General features: G+C 40.4%; 1 protein-coding gene across 1 annotated transcript in view; it reads right to left on the bottom strand.

Annotated features, from left to right (window-relative positions):
- Window positions 1-11,874: 11,874 nt before the first annotated feature.
- Window positions 11,875-18,227, bottom strand: part of LOC121634674 (trafficking regulator of GLUT4 1) — a 21,930-nt gene continuing 15,577 nt past the window's right edge. Inside the window, exons 3-5 of the mRNA XM_041977530.1 lie at window positions 15,137-15,426; window positions 13,722-13,854; window positions 11,875-13,515 (exon numbers count right to left, since the gene is read on the bottom strand). Of these exons, the coding sequence (XP_041833464.1) occupies window positions 13,499-13,515; window positions 13,722-13,854; window positions 15,137-15,426 (440 nt within the window). The 3' untranslated portion in view covers window positions 11,875-13,498. The remainder of the gene's footprint in view (window positions 13,516-13,721; window positions 13,855-15,136; window positions 15,427-18,227) is intronic.

Here is an 18,227-nt window from a genome sequence, read left to right as displayed (position 1 = left end):
GCAGTGCAGCTAGAGTGCGCACGTCCTCCACCACAACCATTTTAGAAGTGTAAGTTTTGCACCACATAGAACAAGTAATCATCCATCCACTTCTCATAGCTCTGCACTTTGTTGTTGTTTTCAGCCTCCAAAAAGACTGAAAGATCTAAGATGAGAGGATGCAGGTTGTTTTTCCTGACAGGAAAATGTTTAGATTTGTTCATCAGACTTCCCTGATGACAGGTTAACACATGAGGTTGAGTACGATGCTGGTTGTACAGGAAGACTGAAGCTGAAAGTCAAGATCGTTCCAACAGTAAAGGACACAAATCTGAACCTTAGTCTATAAGAAAAAACTGCCATTTGTTTGTGTTCTGCTGGCATTTTAACACACTTCCCACATCTGCACATATTAACACACCAAAATATAGAACATCCACTCACCAGCCACCTTCTAGTACCAGGTCGGACCCCCTTTTTCCTCCAGAACTGCTTTAATTCTTGGTGTGATAGATTAAGCTGTAGATCTGGTGACTGTGGAGGCCGTTGGAGTTCAGTGAACTCATTGTCATGTTCTAGAAAGCAGGTGGAGATGATCTGAGCTTTGTGACATGGTGCATTATCCTGCTGGAAGTAGCATCAGAAGATGCTACACTGTGGTCATAAAGTGATGGACATGGTCAGCAACAATACTCAGGTAGGCTGTGGTGGTTTAACCGTGAGATGTTGGTGCTAAAGCTCTGTTTCCACCAACGGGTTCGTCTTGGAACAAAAGTTTTTTCGGTTCCACTGGTAAAAACTAGAAAGGGAGCCAGAATTTCTGACCTAAACCAACCTACTTTTTTGGGTCCCATTTTTACCGATTCGACCCTAAAGGGTGGAGCTTGACACACTGCAGTCCACTGATTGGTGGAAAAAATCATCACTTCCTGTGTGACTCAGCAAGAAGAACAAAGCAGGAGATCCATGTTTAAATATTCGGTGGATTTATTGTTTAAAGCTGCATGATAAGAAGTAAGAAGACAACCCGCTGGATGTCCACCCTTCTCCTCCTTTGGTTCTGGGTTCTATTCTTCTTCATTGCAATGCTAGCAAGGCGTCGCTCTGCTATGACATCATGTTGTTACTCAGTTGAACGATACCAGAATTTGCTGTATCGTCCAGCCATACTTCCAAGTGCTGATTGAGCTCATGCAGCTCAGCTGGGACGACTGATCGGCGCCTCCTTTAAAGCCTGGATCTGCTCGTCTGCCTTCCAGTGGTACTGTATAACCAAATCTGTTATGTTTCAACTCTTGGAAAAAAAAAGCTTATGTCACTGATGTTGTCCACCTTCTCCTGAGATCATCAGTCAGGATTTTATTTGGATTTTTTGTTCCTCCTCAAGCTGTTGGAAATGATCTACCACCAGTCACCATCCTCTGGTTAGTGATGGTGTGATGAAGCCCCGTGAATGTGTTGTCTTTCTGGCCAGATGCTTCGTTATTGAAGCCCAGTTTCGCAGCTCATGTGAAAGTACCGCCATCTGCTGGTTATCTGATGTACTGCAGTCCTATGATGTTACATGTGCGCTACAGTCCAGTGGATCTGTAAGCATGTCAGAATTTCCATATTTTGTATTGTAAATTTAGATTAAATTAATCTGTGCTTATTGTGGTAGTATATCAATTTATTAATGTATCAATCATGACTTATAAATAAATTATGTCGAAGTTTTACATGTAGTCTATTTGTTTATTTATTTTTGGGAGATGTCATGTCAAAATGCTCCTAAACTACTGATGTCCTTTGCTTTTTTTGGTGGCGCTCTTTTCGAGTCGGTGTAGTCAGTCCTGCACGTATTGGTCCTCTACATCACCCAGATCACTTCCTGTATTCCTCGCAGCTTTTTCAGCAACTCAATCATTCATCGAGCCCGTCGTGTGATTTCAGAGAAGTGGAGCCTTGTTTGTTTTTGGTCACATGATAAAACGATGCGTGCTTCATCCTTTGCTTGACGCAGGTTTTGGGGCGGCTGTGACGTAACATCACCGCCCTCTTGCCTTAAAGGTTCTCTTTCTTTCACCTCACCATCACAACCAGATCTTATTTACCTTTGAATAGATTTCCCAGTACTCACCGATGGATTCACCAGTTTCGTCTTCAGAGGTCTCTGCCAGAATGCCCCCCCCCCCCCCCCCCAGCTTTAGCTGCATATGATCAATAAAACTCTCATTTGACTTTTTGTGTTTGTCTTTCTGTCTCTGTCCAGCTGGTCCACCATTGTTTAAAAGGGTAGTGCACCCTAAAATGTGTTTGAGCTGTAAACAACATAGTATTACTTAATTGTGATGAAAACAATTTTTTCATTTCTTAAAAAAACAGGATTTTGTGGTTGAAACATGTCTCATAACGCCCCCTACAGGGTCAACCAGGTTTGGTTTTTTGTGATGTAGAGCCATACTTTGTGTTTCTCTGTTACAAGAAAATTTAAAAAACCCCACAGCCCCTCCCTCCAGATGCAGGTAGGCTGGTCCTCACCTTGCAGGCATAGAAAACCACGCCCACCAACGAGTATGAAGGGATGTAAACTTATCTGGTGCAGATCTGCTAGTTTCAGACTTCTGGTCTTTCACAGAGTTTCTGATGAAATATTCCTGCAATGGGATGGATATGTGCTTTTGAGGGGTGTAAAAGTAACACCGGACTTTATTCTTTACCTGCTGATCCTCATCTGAGGACAGACAGCAGCTCAAATCGGAGCAGCAGCAACTTCCAGGGACACTTCCTGCAGCTGCCACAACCTGCAGCGAGTTTCCACAGCTTTCAAGAGCTGCTGACAAACCAGCATAAGAGCGCTAACGGATCAGACTGATATGCTTCAGGACCACCTTGTTCATGTGTAGCTGAGGAGATTCAGGAGGGGAAAAGTCTTCCACCTGAAAGACTGCTCTGTAGCGTAGCAGCTTTGTATGTTGCCAGTGAACTCAGCTGCTGTCCTTCAATCATTTCTTCCTGTGCCTCCCGACCCACCCACTCTCCGCGCCCTGATCACCCCACACCGGCAGTGGGTGGAGTGATGCTTTAACTATGCTGCAGGCATTCATCCAGTGCAGCTGTGATGGACCAGATTTTGATGCCTGTTATAATTACTAGCTGTTTATGGATGCAGGTAATGTTTCTTTGGAGGTTGGATTGGGTTTTCCCTTGACTTAAGTTTACAGATTTTATTTTATTTAAAAATAACTTTACCTTGAAAGATTAATTCCAGTCTGTAATGACCCAACCACTTTTCTCCAGCTGAGCACAGGCAGGTTAACAGGCAGGTGGAGCTTGAAGTGGATGAAGAAGGAATATAAACTATGATGAAATGAAAGACGACAATAAAATTACTCCTGATCCCATCCCGCTCCCATTTTTTAAAATTTATTTAGTCTAAAGGCAATACATTGATTTTGATTAAATGTTCTCATGCTTCTTTTTTAGGCCAGCTGCTAAGTGTTTCCAGCTTTTATTTAGAGGTCAGTTACAATGAAAAAAAGGGAACAACAATAAAACAGTACATGGTTCACAGCATGTCTACCAAAGTCAAACAAACCCAAACAGAACATATAAAGTTGTATTTCACTCATTTCTAAATGTCATTAACTAAACATGTTTTACAAGCGGCATACATTGTGTTAAAAACCGTCGCACTTGACTCTCGTAAAGTTATTAATATGTCCGCCTTTTCTAACCAGTTCTGCCAACCTAATGGAGACGTCATTACTTCTAACTTTGCATTATAAATCATTGTTTGCCATAACGGTTTCTCCGCGGATGTTTGCTGACTCCATTTCTTTTCTTATTTCAATTCTGGCCGGAAAGCAGTTCTTTTTATACTAGGTTACAGTGTAGGTGTATTGAGCAAAAACTACAAAATGGCAACGCCTGCCTTTTTTTTTTTTTTTTCCCTGTTTGGTTCCCGCTCCCGTCTGCTCCTGTTAACTTTTTATCCTGTGCCGTCCCAAAAATGTGATTAATAGTAAAATTGACTCCGATCACATGGGAATCCCGCGGGAATCCCGTGACCTATGGGATTCCTAAAACAAATGTCAGTCTCTAGAAAACACTTCCCCTAAACTTTCTTGTTGGAACACTCAACCCACAGAAGAATCTCACTAATTATGAGAAATCTACTTAAATCTGATGAGTAAAAAGCTAATCTAAGAATTAAATGAGTGAAAATGATCCTGCCGGGCCCCGTTTAAATGTGGAATCCCACAAGGCTCTTTATTAGGGTCCCTTTAATTTACATAAAATGCTGCAGCTTTGTTCCTGAAAGTCTTCATCTGTAGATCTTTCACCAATTGGAGTATTTTTCTGCCTTGATGACATCATAGTTTGATTGGCAAGAAATTTCCTTCAACTAAATTAAAACGAGCTGCAAAGATGTGGCAGCACAAAGCAGTGACCCACCAACTTAGTCCAAACTTTCCAGACTTTGAATAAAAAGGTGTCACATTAGTCTGATCATGGCTGAACTGCAATGGTTAGAGATCCAGGACTGGTTTTTATTTGTTTTTGAAGTCTTTCATGCTTTAGCTCCAAAGTCATTGAGGTCTTCTGAACAGTCTTCCGCTACATGAAGTCTTTCTAATCTCTGGTTACAGATTAAAAACAGATGTTTTTTCTCCTGGTTTTATGCATTCACCCGCATTTATTTTATTTTTTAATATTCGTTTTTAAGTGTCAGGTTTTTATTCAGTTTTTATCCTGATCGTCTTTGAACCTTTTTATTGATAGTATTTGTTGCTGTTTTTATGTGATTTTCAGATTTAGAATAGAATAGAATAGAATAGAAATACTTTATTAATCCCTTCGGAGAGCCCTCAGGGAAATTTGGGTAATTTTTGGGTAAGATTTAGTCTGATTTATATAATTTATATGTTATACTCTGAAAACAAAGTTTTATGTCAAATGAATAAAGATGTATTTTTCTTTCCTTCTGATGAACATATTTCAGCTGTTTTTAGAGTGTTTCCCTTTGCGTAGTGTTTACAGTTAGCTGATGTTCTCTGTTACAGTCTTCATCTCGTATCCACCCATCCTCCTCTTCCTCCTGTCAGCTGCATTATGACACACTACCTCCACCTCCTCCAGCCTCCATCTATATTCATCTTTTCTGAGTCTAGTTTCCCCTCCTGCAGACTCCCAGAGATGCCTGTGTTCTTCTTAACCAAGCCTCGATAACATTTAAACTCTTTTCACAAGCCTCTGCCTTCCTCTCTATCCCACCTCACGTAGCCTCGGCGACCACAGTATCTCTTAATTATTTAAAAGAATCTAAAATTCAAATGAAACTCACTGAGATGGAGACAGAGCGTTTTTATTAGTACCGAGGAACCAGACCCCCACCCCCCTTCCCCCACACGTCCTAGCATTTCACTCCCTGGCCGACAGTTGCCGTGACAACCAGCTCTCTTGTCCTAGAAACAGGTTGCATGAAATTAAGACTGATGTCTCGTCGTGTCTCCTGATTTTCTTCTTGTCATCAAATCAAATGTAAAAAGAAACAAAACTTTTTTCGGGGGGTTATTTTATTCTACTTCATATTTTCTTTCTTTTGCTTGGCCCATGTCATTAAAAAGAGAAACAGTCAGAAATCTGATATTTTGCATGACTTATTCTAGTGTGAACCTGGATCAGTTGGAGGATTTTAGCTGGTTGTTGGTTAGAACCAGTTTTTTATGATGTAACAGATGAACAATATATGATTTTATAGTTAAAAGAAAAAAATCAGTCGAGGTTATGAGAAAAATAAGTTCAATACGTTTCGCTTAACCAGTTTCCTGCAGCAACACAGTTTGATTATTTATACTTCTTGATAATGAATCTGATACTTATTGAAGGTCTGTTTATTTCTGTTTTAAATAGACCTAAAATTGTGAGGAAAACACATGTGTGGGATGAGCAGCAGAGTTGAGTATGTGGGTTGTTCCCATGAAAAACTGTCCAGATTTTCTCAGCCTGTTGACTCATGTTTGGAGCGTCTGGTTCCCTAGGTGATTCTGGACCGGCTAAGGCAGTGGTTCTCAAACGTTTTCTACCATGCCCCCCTTTGGAGGAATGAACTGGCCCCGCCCCCCAGTTTGAGAACCACTGTGCCTCAGGTTGTATGGTAGGGCCAAAGTATGGGGAAGACATGGAGAACATCACATCTCCCGTCTACATCCATCTCTCACACCCACTACTGGTGTTCTGGTCCAAACCCTGGTTACATCTGGTCTTCTTTTTGGTTTACCTGACAAGTTCCTCCATAAACTACAACTGGTTCAAAACTCTGACGCCCCGATTATTTCCACAACCCCCTCTTCTCCTCTTTTCATGATTAAATGCAGAAATGCAAATAGGTTAAAAAGTGACCCTGCAAATTTAAATAAAATTAGAACATAAGTTATCTTAAAATTGGGAGATAAAACATACCGGTTCAGACAAATCCGGTCAAATAAGGTCTACATCAGGTACTGAAGAGCCAGTACGTGACGCAGGTTAACATCTAAAAAAGACTCAGGTATGAAGAACTGGACATCGCCTGGCCCGGACATGATCCACACCTACTGGTTAAAGACGCTAACTTCATGAGCACCTAACGGCACAAAAGAACCAACTGCTTGAGGGATGGGACCCACCCACCCTGGATGGGACCCACCCACCCTGAATAGCTGACCAAGGGACGGAAAGTCAAGATTCTGAAAGATCACATGGGAGCAGTCACATCCAACTATCAGCCAATAACCCGTCTCTCCTCAGTATGGAAGCTCCTGCCGGGCATCATAGCGGTTAAGATGAGTGGGCACATGGATCCAATTCATGACAGGGACACAGAAAGGTATCGGTAAAGGTATCAGAGCAGCAAAACACCAGCTGCAAAAGCACAAAGAGGGAGGCTGAGGACTAGTGAGCATCAGGACCACTATCCAAAATGAAACATCCAAGTTCCTACCTACAACAGGAAGATGGCCCCAAGGCATGAAGCACTGAGTGAGTGTCTCAGACAATGAAACCTGGAGGAGAATGAAATGGAGGAACCATCATGGGAGGACAAACCCCTGCATGGGATGTACCACCGACAGATAGCTGAGTGGCAGATATGAACAAGTCCTACCAATGCCTAAAGAGGGCTGGACTGAAGGACAGCACAGAGGCACTAATCGTGGCAGCACAGGAGCAAGCCTTGAGTACCAGGATAACTGAAACCCAGATCTACCACATCAGGCAGGACCCCAGGTGCAGGCTGTACAAAGAGCCCCCTGAAACAGTCCAGAACCTCACAGCAGGGTGCAAGATGCTGGCAGGCAAAGAATGCACGGAATGCCATAACAGAAACATCTGTGCGGAATATGGACTGGGGACCACTAGGTCACCACGGGAAACACCTCCCAATAGATAACACTGAGTAAAATTCACGCTAATTTCATTCATTTTTGGATGTTTGGACTGAACATCTGGTGGATAATGTCCACCGTTTTGGATTTCTTTAAAGAATTTCAAACAAATGCTGAAAAACATTAATTCAGTGGTAGCTAGGTGTTTTCACTGACAGGGGAAGAAGACGACACTGTCAGATGTTTGTTTTCACACTTATTATTTTTACAATTGGAGTGAAAGCAGTGTGTTGTCCTTGATATGTCCACTGAAGACGGAGAGGATGTGAATGTAGATTTATTCTCTGCTGGATCATGTCCAGCACTGCTGCCAGTAAAGGTGTTGGTGGATTGATGAGCCTGTGGAGTCAGAGGAGCTCGTATTTAACTGGGATTTATTCCCTTAAACATGATCAAACACTCAACGGCAATGAAGATCTACAGTGTCTCTGATAAATGTTTAGTGTACACAGATTCATTCAGTATGCTCCATAAAGCGGTCAGTTTAAGGCATGCACAGGCACAAAGAGAGTCCGTGTCAGGAAACAACAGTCGATACGAGGCCGACGCTCATGCTTACAGCATCCCCACACCACGATGTTGGAAAGAAAAGCAAGCAGGAAGCCGTTATACTGAGTTACAAACAGGAGGTTAAATACAAAACGGCTCAGAGAAAGAGAAGAGAAATATAAAAATACAAAGATCAGAAAAACATTTACAAAAAGATGGAAACAATAACTGGTGCAACTTAAACAGCATCAAATGAAGCATCGGTCAGTAAACACACCATCTATACAGCAACTACAGACTTCTGCAGAATACAGAGATGTTTTTCCTTCTTTTGTGAAACTAACAGTTTTGTTGGAAAGAATAAAACATAAAAATATCTGTCTCCTGCACAATCTTCACTGAAATGAGAAGTCCTTCAGGAGGTTTATGCATTCAAACGTTAAATCCATAATAAATTAAAAAGAAAACTGTTTCTACAAATCAGCCCAGCAGGAGAGAATTTTCTCTAATAAACATTGAGTAAATCCCTATTGATGATGCAAACATTTAGGATTAACTATTTTTAACTACGAACATTCCAGCATGATCCAAACGGTTTAAATTAGGATTTGTTGAAATAAATCAGCTGTTTTTCTCTAAAACATTTCTCCAGTTCTTTAGTTTACCAGCAAATATAGTTTAGTGCGTATTAGATGTTATTATATAATTAGATGTCCACTTCAGCTCTACAGGTGGTTGTGGAAACGTCTCAGATTACCACATTACTTTTAAATAATCTTTAAGTTAGTTATAAATATTTTTATTGTACTTGACACTGCCCTTTGCCCTCTGTTTTACTTCTTCCTACCCCTTTTCAGACATGTCAATTGGGTTCAGTTATATTGTTAGATATCTATATGTACGTTTTGGTGAAAAGAATTTGACCTGTCTGAATTAAACATTAAACATAAAAAAAAAGAAAATGTGATGTATGAATATAAACCGCTTTAGCTCCGTTACGGGTGTTCATGAGGTGCAAAATCGAGACTAACATACGTAGTGTCTGTAACACAACAACTTTAAGCATTTAACCACTTCCTGGTGGGCTTAAAATAAAAAATAAAGCTTTGGTAGAGACAGAAAATATTCATTGAGCTAAAATAAATTCTTTTATGATTGCTACCGTTATGGATACCATTTTACGGGTAGCCATGGTTACATCTAAACACAAGTTAATATGAAACTTTTTTCTTCCTGTTTTGCTTTTAAGTCAGAAAACAATCGCGATTTCAGCTAAAATACATTCTTTTTACAATGCTATTACCACCATTATAGACACCATTTTACAGGTTGCTATGGTTACATGTAAATGCAAGACGTTACTATGAAACTTTGGAAAAGAATTTAGGTAGAAATTAATTTGGTCATGAAACTGGGTTAAATTAAAATATGCTAACTTTATCTGGACCAATCACCAGTCCAAATAACATTAGCACTGAAAGCAGTCAGCAGTACTTTCCACTATAAATGTTTGTGAGATGTGAAAACAAGACTAACGTATGATATGTCAGTAACACGACAACTTACCGAACAATTCACCTCCTGATGGGGTTTAAACACAAAATTCCTGTTAAACTGAGTTAAAGAAATTATCACAATTTGAGTGAAAATACATTCTTTTTACCATGCGATCATAACCATTTAACTTATGTTAACACAAGTTACAATTAAAGTTTATCTCCAGGTAGGGTTTAAACAAAACTATCACTTCAGTCTAGTTAGAAAATAATCAACTATTTTAACTGAAATACATTCTTTTTACCATGCCCTCGTCACTGTTATGAATGCCGTTTTACAGGTTGCCATGGTTACATGTAAACATAAGTTATAATGAAACTTTGTCAGTTATTTTACACTCTGTTAAGAACTTGGGTTACAGTAAATGTTAAAGTAGGAGCAAAAACAAAAGAAAAAAAAGAAGACTATAAAAGCAGTTTTACTTACTTCAATCAGTAGAACTCATTCAACAAGAAGTATTTTTTTTCTCTCATTTATTAAAACTTTGAAAACGTCCCTGTGGTCCAGAAGCACTTATACCTGTATTATAGTGGTCTGTAGTGGTCTTACTCACATGTTAATCTGTAACCTAAACTTGCAGCAAAGCAAACACAGAGATGGAGAACATGCAGTCCAGGTTCCTGATATAAACTTAGCCTTTTGTTCAAATATTACTGTCATAATCATAAATAAAGACATGCTGTTTCCAGAACCTTCCTCAGGACTTCTCATTTCTAAGCACTGAAAATAGCTTCTCTTTTTGAAAACATACTTTAATGCTTATTCTATTTACACAACTTGTGCCGGTTGACCCAGAGATGAATAACAGTAGTTATTTCTGTGAATGTGCTCATTCAAACCTGAACATTCATGTTGTGTTTATAAAGTCAGCAGTGAAACAGCAAACTGAAGCAGATTTAACAGTCATCACTGAGGTGGATCAAACACTGGAGGCAACTCTGAGAGGTAGCACAAGCACAGTCTATGCAAAACAAGTACAAAACAAGTACAAAACAAGTACACAGCAAGTGCACAACCAAGGCCAAAACTCAGAAAAGATATGTACCAACACGAGCTGCAGCTTTTTTATTTGACTTTTTCTGGTTTTGCATAATGTGGTTATTAGAGAGGCATGCTACATATAGCAGAGGAGTGGGTGGAGTGAGGTCACTGCGTTCATGTTGTATCAGTGTTTTGTGACTACGTCTTGTACCATTGAAATAAACATCTATTTGAGGGATTAGAACCATATATAGTAAAAATATTGCACAGCGTCTCAGTCTTCATTAACAACCAACTCAGTATTTTCTCACGTACAACACGATTGCAGCATCATCAGAAAACCTCCTCCACCTCAGAGCCTGACCTCCTCCTCTGCTCTCTGATTGGTACAAAGTTGAAATTTAACGTCTTTCATGACAAATCAAAAAGGGGATCTTTTTCTGTTCTACTTTTTATTTACAAAGTGTTGCTCAGTTAGCTTAGCTGCTAAATGAGGCTACAATCGTATGTAAAAGCATTCTGTAGTAAATACTGTAAACATGCACAGGTTGTAGGAGACAATTTATATTCATAACAGCTTATTTCCTCCAAGTTTTCCCACAACAATCAGCCACAGAGACTTAGCGTTCACACACTTCAACATAATTGGGCTCCCAGCTGCTTTTTATCTGTGGTGTTCGGCACAACATCACACCGAAACGAGGACAAGATGTTTTCTGTGTCAGACATCACAGCTAGAGCTGCACAAAGGTACTGCATGTCACAGCTTTATAATAGGATGATTGGGGGGGGGGGGGGGGACACTGATTTTTGGATTAAACAAATGTTATTTCAGAATCAGGCACCAGGATCCTCCACTGCACCGTTTACTGCAGGTTCAGTGTGCACATATACACTATAGATCAACTTTGGCTATGAACTTCTGCTGAGGCTGAGTTCCAGCAGTAATAATGACCTGGTTTTAGCAGCACTTACACACTGGAAATTTAACTAAACTAACTTCCTACTACCAGCATCCACATATGTGGACATCATATTTGTGGTTGTCTGGATTATAATACTTTATTCTGTGTAACTGAAACCTTGTGTTCTCAAACGTGGACACAACCTTTTTGATCTCACTGAGTGGTGCATTGTAATATTGGAACTTGATCGCCTCCAACTGTAAATTACTGAAAGATGCAGTTTGTTGTTTGATAGTGGGTAAACAATGTTTGACATTGTTATCTCCAATTTGGTCACTGGATGGCAGGATTTGTGACAGACTATCATATTACAGTAGCAGATGAATATGTGCATTTTGTTCAGCATTTTAGTTATTTTTGTGAAGATTTGGTTGGAAATCCACCTACAGATGCCTAAAATCTTGTCTTGACGTATAGGAAACATCTCAGACTTATTTAAGCAGCAGGTTTTCTAAAGTTTCAGTCTGGTTTTTAACCATTTAGGCACAAAAATAAAAAACTAATTTAGCTTTCTTGTGACAGGTACCATACTTTTTGTAAACACCATAGTTTTATTAGAGTGGGTACAAATCTTGTGATAAGTACCATAATTTTCTTGGGACAGCCCAGATAGAAAAAAAGGTTTGGCCCAAATTTGGCCTTGACTTACAGCATTTAAATGTGAATGTGGCTGCCAAAACTCAGCAACATGATCACCCCATGTGGCTCACATAGACTTTGGCAAAAGAAAGGCTTTCTGTATTGGGACCACTTCTGGCCCACAAAATGTTTGCCATAATCCACGTCCAGGCCAACAACTGACATCTGGTCCACACAACACTTGTCAGGGCTGCAACTGAGCCATAAAGGTCAAAACGAGCCCGGATTTGGCCCAAACATGTCTGCTCTCTGGAAGGTATGTTACTAGAGTACTGATTCTGAAAGTGGAACCAAAGAACAAATTAGAAAATCTTGACTTTTTAAGCGCTTAAACATTTAACAGGGAACTTTGATTGTTTGTGCATTGTTAAAGTATCTCCAAAGCCAATAAAGATGAAGCCAATGAAGAAACTGCAGGCTGAAGTTAAAGGCTGCAGAGAGAACAGTAGCAATCAGCAGGAAAAAATTGATCCACGTCGGGAACACTCAGAGCAAGTCAAGATGTGCAGAGCAAATGTAACCCTAACTGTCCAAATTAATAGAAGTCCTGGAGATCACCCGGAATAATATGAATCTGCCCATCACTTTATGTCTGGTAAGTGGAGACGCTGTGGTCAGACAAAGTAATTAAATATGGCTGAATCTGAGGAACTGACCTGGAATCAGTTACTGCAGCTCAGCTCACAATGCAAAAGCAGCGGTGGAGTGAGCATAGTTAGTTCACTGCCTCCAAAAACAGCGGGACAGAAAAAAAAACACATTTTAATGTTACAACTGCTGAAGATTTACCTTAGTCATATATCAAAGAACAAAATGACCAAAATGATGCAGCTGAGTTGCAGAAGCTGATGGAAAAGACTCAATCGCTGCATTTTGTCTGAAGAAACAGATCCTCCATTTTCTTGTAGTGCAGAACCCCCAGTTTTCCTTTTTTTTCCGGCCCTTACAGTAAGAATCCCAGCTCATCCTCAGTTCACGATGAAGCATCACAGCAGCACCATCCTCTAGTTTCAGTTCAGCTGAGACAGAGTTCCACATTTTTGGACAACAAAGTGTAAACTCATGTTACCCCAAGTTTACTTCGTTGCGGTCATTTAGAAACCAGAATAATCCAATTTTCCATGGAGACAAATGTCTGACAAATGTCAGTTTCCATGACAACACATGTTCACGGATGGGAAAGAAATCATTGTGAAGAGGAGATAAGCTGCTACCACAGATTGACACGAGCATCTGGGGAAGGATCCTGTTCTCTAGCTGTGATCTCGGGATTGGGTTGGTAGTTTGTGTTGGAGGTTGGAGGTAGAGTGTCAGGCAGACCATGCTCATCATCGTGCAGGAACAAACAACAGCATAGAACAGGAACAGAATTTTAGTTGTTTTTCATCTGGTGCAGGTGCTGGAGAACGGTAGTGCTTCAACGGTAGCGTGTTGGTTTAGATGCAGTTGTGAAGATGGTCTCACCTTGCTGGCTGGTTTTAATCAGGATTTTAATATTACTGGAAAGACAAAAGATACAATTTCACAAGGATTCACCATAGTTTGACTGGTTTTATAACCTGTAGAAATTTAGAAAATTAGAAATTGATTTCAAGACAATTCCATAATCATAGTCTGAGTCGGGTTTTTGGATGGACAGAAAGGACCCTTCTGGAGGAAAAACTGTAAATCAGTCTCGAAGGGCATAAATTCAGATGCTACTTACATCCCCAGTTGAGGGCGATGGCTGCAGCAATGATGGCAATTCCTCCTAAAATGGCGACAATAGACAGCACCATGGCGTTACGGCCCAAACGGCGAGCTCCATCCACGTTGCCTTGCTGCAGACTGTTTCGAGACTGAAGAAGCAAAGGATGAAGAAATGTTGCTCAGTCAAGTGAAACTGTATGTAAGAAGAGGTTTGAAGACTTGTTGACCCAAAGAAGCCAATGACATGTTACAGCTTTGAGTTTATCAGCCAATATGAGGTTGCTTCCAGCTTCCATAAATAAGTAGCTTCACATTCCATAATGCTTTATTTTGTTCACCTCAAATTTACTCCCTCTGGTGACCTTTGTGGCTAAAAGTGTCCACACACATACAAACTGCTGTAAAATCAACAAACATGAAGATGTTTTTACAATTTTTACATAAACTTCAGATCTGCTCACAATGACCAAATCTTCAATCACTTGTATGATTTTAACCATTTAAATGACTATTTTTGAATTACTGTTATTAAAAAAAAAAAAAACAAACAAACAAAAAAAAACATTTATTTTCAATATATTAAATATCTGGAGGTGGGTGTTTGGTAGTGATTAGAGTCTTGAATATGTCAAAGATTATCAACAAAACTGATTTGATTGCCATAATTTTTTATGTAGTATCAGATAATTCCTCTGGGAAACTCTGTAACAAAAATCTTCATACACACACAAAAAAACATACTAAAAAAACCTACTATAAAACCATAAATCAATCATTTCAGCATTTCTTTTCATAAATCACTTAAACAACTTCAGACCTTCTCAAAACTGCATAATGAATAATTTTAAGACTTTTAACCCTTTAAATGCCAGTTTAATTATTGGAATAATTAATTATTCTAAAAAAATATTACAAACATAACTTATTTTTTATATGATAAATATCAGGGGGTGTGTCTTTGGTGGTGATTAGAGTCTTGGATATTTTTCAAAAGATTAAGAGTAAAATTGATTTGATATCATTAATATTTTTAATTTATTATGAGATACTCCCTCTGGGGACCTTCGGACAAAAATGTCCCATTGGCTTCCATTAAAACTACATATTTTAATCTTACAGTCATTCCAGTTAACACCATTCATGCTTTTGCATTCCCATTCTAGCAGTTTTTGTGCCTGGACATTTTTGGTCGTGAAGGTCACCAAAGGATGCCTAAAACAGAGTGAAAACGGCAGGAAAGAAAAAAAGACAGGATTAAAAAAAAAAAAGACTAAAAAGAAGAGTTATTGCAAAAATTTATACCACCAGATGCAATCCAGCTGAAATGATCACCAGGTTAATAAAAAAAAAAAAAGGGGGGGGGGCATAGGGTTTAATACCTTTTAGAAAATTTTTTATTGCCTTTCTATTAGAAAAAGTCTGAGGTCGTACCATCACTGAGAAGGTGAGAGCTACGATGTTGAGGGGCACCAGCGGGCAGAAGCATGACAAGATGGCGAGAATCAGGTAGTCTCTTGGCTTAGATCCATCCGCAGCAGACTCTGTGATTGCACTGGGCTGGCGGGTAAGCGAGGGCCTGGGTGAGCCCGCCGCTATCGAGCCGGACCGGCTGCCCAAGCGAGGATGGCCATCGATATGGCCTCCTGGCTTAGCATAAAGCTTGGGCGACACAGAGGGTGCTGTGGGAGATGTTTCAGCCATAACTGGAGCTACACCATTACCTGGAAGACAACAAGTCAGCAGAAAGTACAGATAATAACATTTACATGTAAGTAAATACACAATTTCTTACTGTTTGAGTAAACAAAACCTTTCTAAACTAACCTAGTGTTCAACAGGCTTGAGACTTAAGAAATGCAAGTACCCTCACTCAAAGTAATCACTACAGTAAAATGAACAATAACCAAACATAAAGGGGCAATAAAGCAAAAAAAAAAAAAAACCCTTACCTACCCTTAGTGGGTAGGCCTCCCTATGTATGATTGAGCTCCTCACCCTTAGGAACAGAGTAAGGAGCTTAGAGTTGATGCTCTTCCACACTGAAAGGGAGTTATTTAACATTGTTTGAGCCTTGAGTTGGGATGGATTTCAAGATGTCCCACTAGGCCTAAAACATGACCCAGGACGTACTGGAGAGATTATCTCACTTGGCTGGCTTGGGAATGCTTTGGTGTTCCCCTAAAGAGCTAGAGAAGGTGACTGGAGAAGAGCAGGTTTGGGAATCGCCACTCAAAATCTTTTAAGGCCAATTACCAGATCACTGGCAGAAAATGGCAGTTAAGGACGTGCTACACTGGAGAAGCAGCACATTTATACAAGTGGGAACACCAGCTACAGCAATCACTAATTTGCTTAATTAATGAACTCTTAAAGATATTACTTAGTAACTCTACAGGGAAAAAAGTCTCCACTAAAAACAAGAGATCACGGACAAGCCCCCATTTATGTAAGCACTCAACTCACAGGTCATGAAATAAAACCAAAGCTGACTTTTGAAAAATGTTTAATATGACTAAAAAAGTCACTAAAACTTAAATCTAAGATGCGGTGCATAATGAAGCATGGTAAACTGCAGCTGTAAAACTGACTGCTAACTTTAAAAATTCACGCACAATCACACTGTCCCAAGAAATGGAAGCTCTTATTCTACTGGTCATATGCTTTCTTGGTGACTTTCACCCTTTGCTGTGATTATCATGCAGGTTCTTGACCAAGATTGTCAAACTCCAGTCCTCAAGGGCCTCTATCCTGCAGGTTTTAGTTATTTCCTTGCTCCAACACACCTAAAGAAAATCAAATGGATCCACCAACTTCTTGTCAACTTCTTCACAATAACCCATTAATTTCAGTCAGGTGCTTTAGGTCAGGGGAACAATGAAAACCTGCAGGATGCTGGCCCTCGAGGACCGGAGTTTGACACCCCTGTTCTTGACTGTTTTAGGGAACTTTCTTTGTGCTTTGTGTCATTAACACTCAAACAGGTTTTCTTTTAATCAAATTTCCTTATTATTTTTTATTATTCATTATTATTAATTTTTTTTATTGTACACTTCATTAGTCTTTATTACATTTCTTACACATTCTCATTATAATCATTATAGTTTTTAACCATTTTTTTTCCATCTTTATGCATTTTCTTTTTCTGAGTATATACTTATGTATTTTTCTAAGTAAAAGTGATGACCTGAGTAAATCTGACCCTGGACTGGGAACAGTGTAGTTCTCATAGGAGACACTGGGTTGTATGGAGACAAAACATCTGTACATCTCCTTGTACAAATCTTTATTTTTCTTTTGTAATAAACTTCGCTAAATTTCACTCATCCAGATTCTTGGTAATTCATTTGTCTACAACAGTTTCTCAGTCTGTTTCAAACAGAAGGACTTTCTTCAGATCTTGGGACTTTTGGAGGACAGTAATTCTGAACAATGTACCCTTGTTATATTTTACAACTGATTTCTAAAGCTGCAGAATACAAAACAAACCCCAGTTTGGTCTTGTCTATCCCAGGGTCACCAAACAGCTCGAAAATCTCTGTTAGATGAAGCAGGTGGGCTTCCAGCAGATGAAGTAGATGAGCCAGAACCCTTCATCTTATCAGCTCTTTTCCATCCTCTATAATCTATCTTAAAATCTTCCTACTCCCCTGTTTCCTGGGGACTGCCCAGGGTGGAGAATGGTTTAATCTGCTGGCTTGGGGTCCAGGCTGGCTGTATTGCTGGGGGCCTGTGGCCCCTCCAGGTTCCCATGGTACTGTGCTTCTGTCGGGGGTGGGGTACATGCCATCGCTTAAATGTTCCCCTGGGAACCCTGTAAATGTATGTGTGTATGGGCGACTATTTTGAACAATGGTGAGGGATGAATATATCTGGATGTTGGTGTGGATGGACAAAATGGATGAAATGGAGGTGTGTATGGTTGTCTGTTGGTGTGGCTGTCTGGGGCTCCCTGCCCACTGGTTTGCTTGGACTTACTACCCTCAGAGGTTGGTGGGGGGGTGGAGCATGGGTGCTGGATGAGATTATGGATTGGGATTAGATGGATTGAATAGAATGGGATAGGGGCATGGATGTGGATGGGAAGGTGGGAGGGAAAGGTTGGCTGGCGGGGAGGGGGATTGGGGTTACAGAATGGGGTGGGGGAATGGGTTGGGGTTGGGTGCAAATTTTAGAGGGACGGGATGGGGGAACTGGTCAGGGGCACTGGTATGGGCGCTGGTCTGTGTTGGGCAGCTGTCTGGACTGGACCTGCCCTCCTGGGTGTTGGGCCAGGCCTTTCCTGGAGTGGTGGGTGGCCCTTGGGCTTGCCCCTGGGTTCTGTCCCATGCTCATGCACGGGGGGGCGGTGCCTGGTGGGACTGGTGGACTGCTGCCCATGGAATCCTGGGGCCTTCACTCTCTGGCAGTGGCCTTTCGCTGTCTCCAATCCCAGACAACCACACACACAAACACCTCCACTTCACCCATTTTGTGCACCCACACCAACATAGAGATACACACAATCACTCACCTGTGTTCAAAA

The sequence above is a fragment of the Melanotaenia boesemani genome, chromosome 2, assembly GCF_017639745.1.
Source record: "Melanotaenia boesemani isolate fMelBoe1 chromosome 2, fMelBoe1.pri, whole genome shotgun sequence".
Taxonomy (NCBI): domain Eukaryota; kingdom Metazoa; phylum Chordata; class Actinopteri; order Atheriniformes; family Melanotaeniidae; genus Melanotaenia; species Melanotaenia boesemani.
Note: the sequence above shows the minus strand (reverse complement) of the source record. Positions and strands in the feature narration are given on the sequence as shown.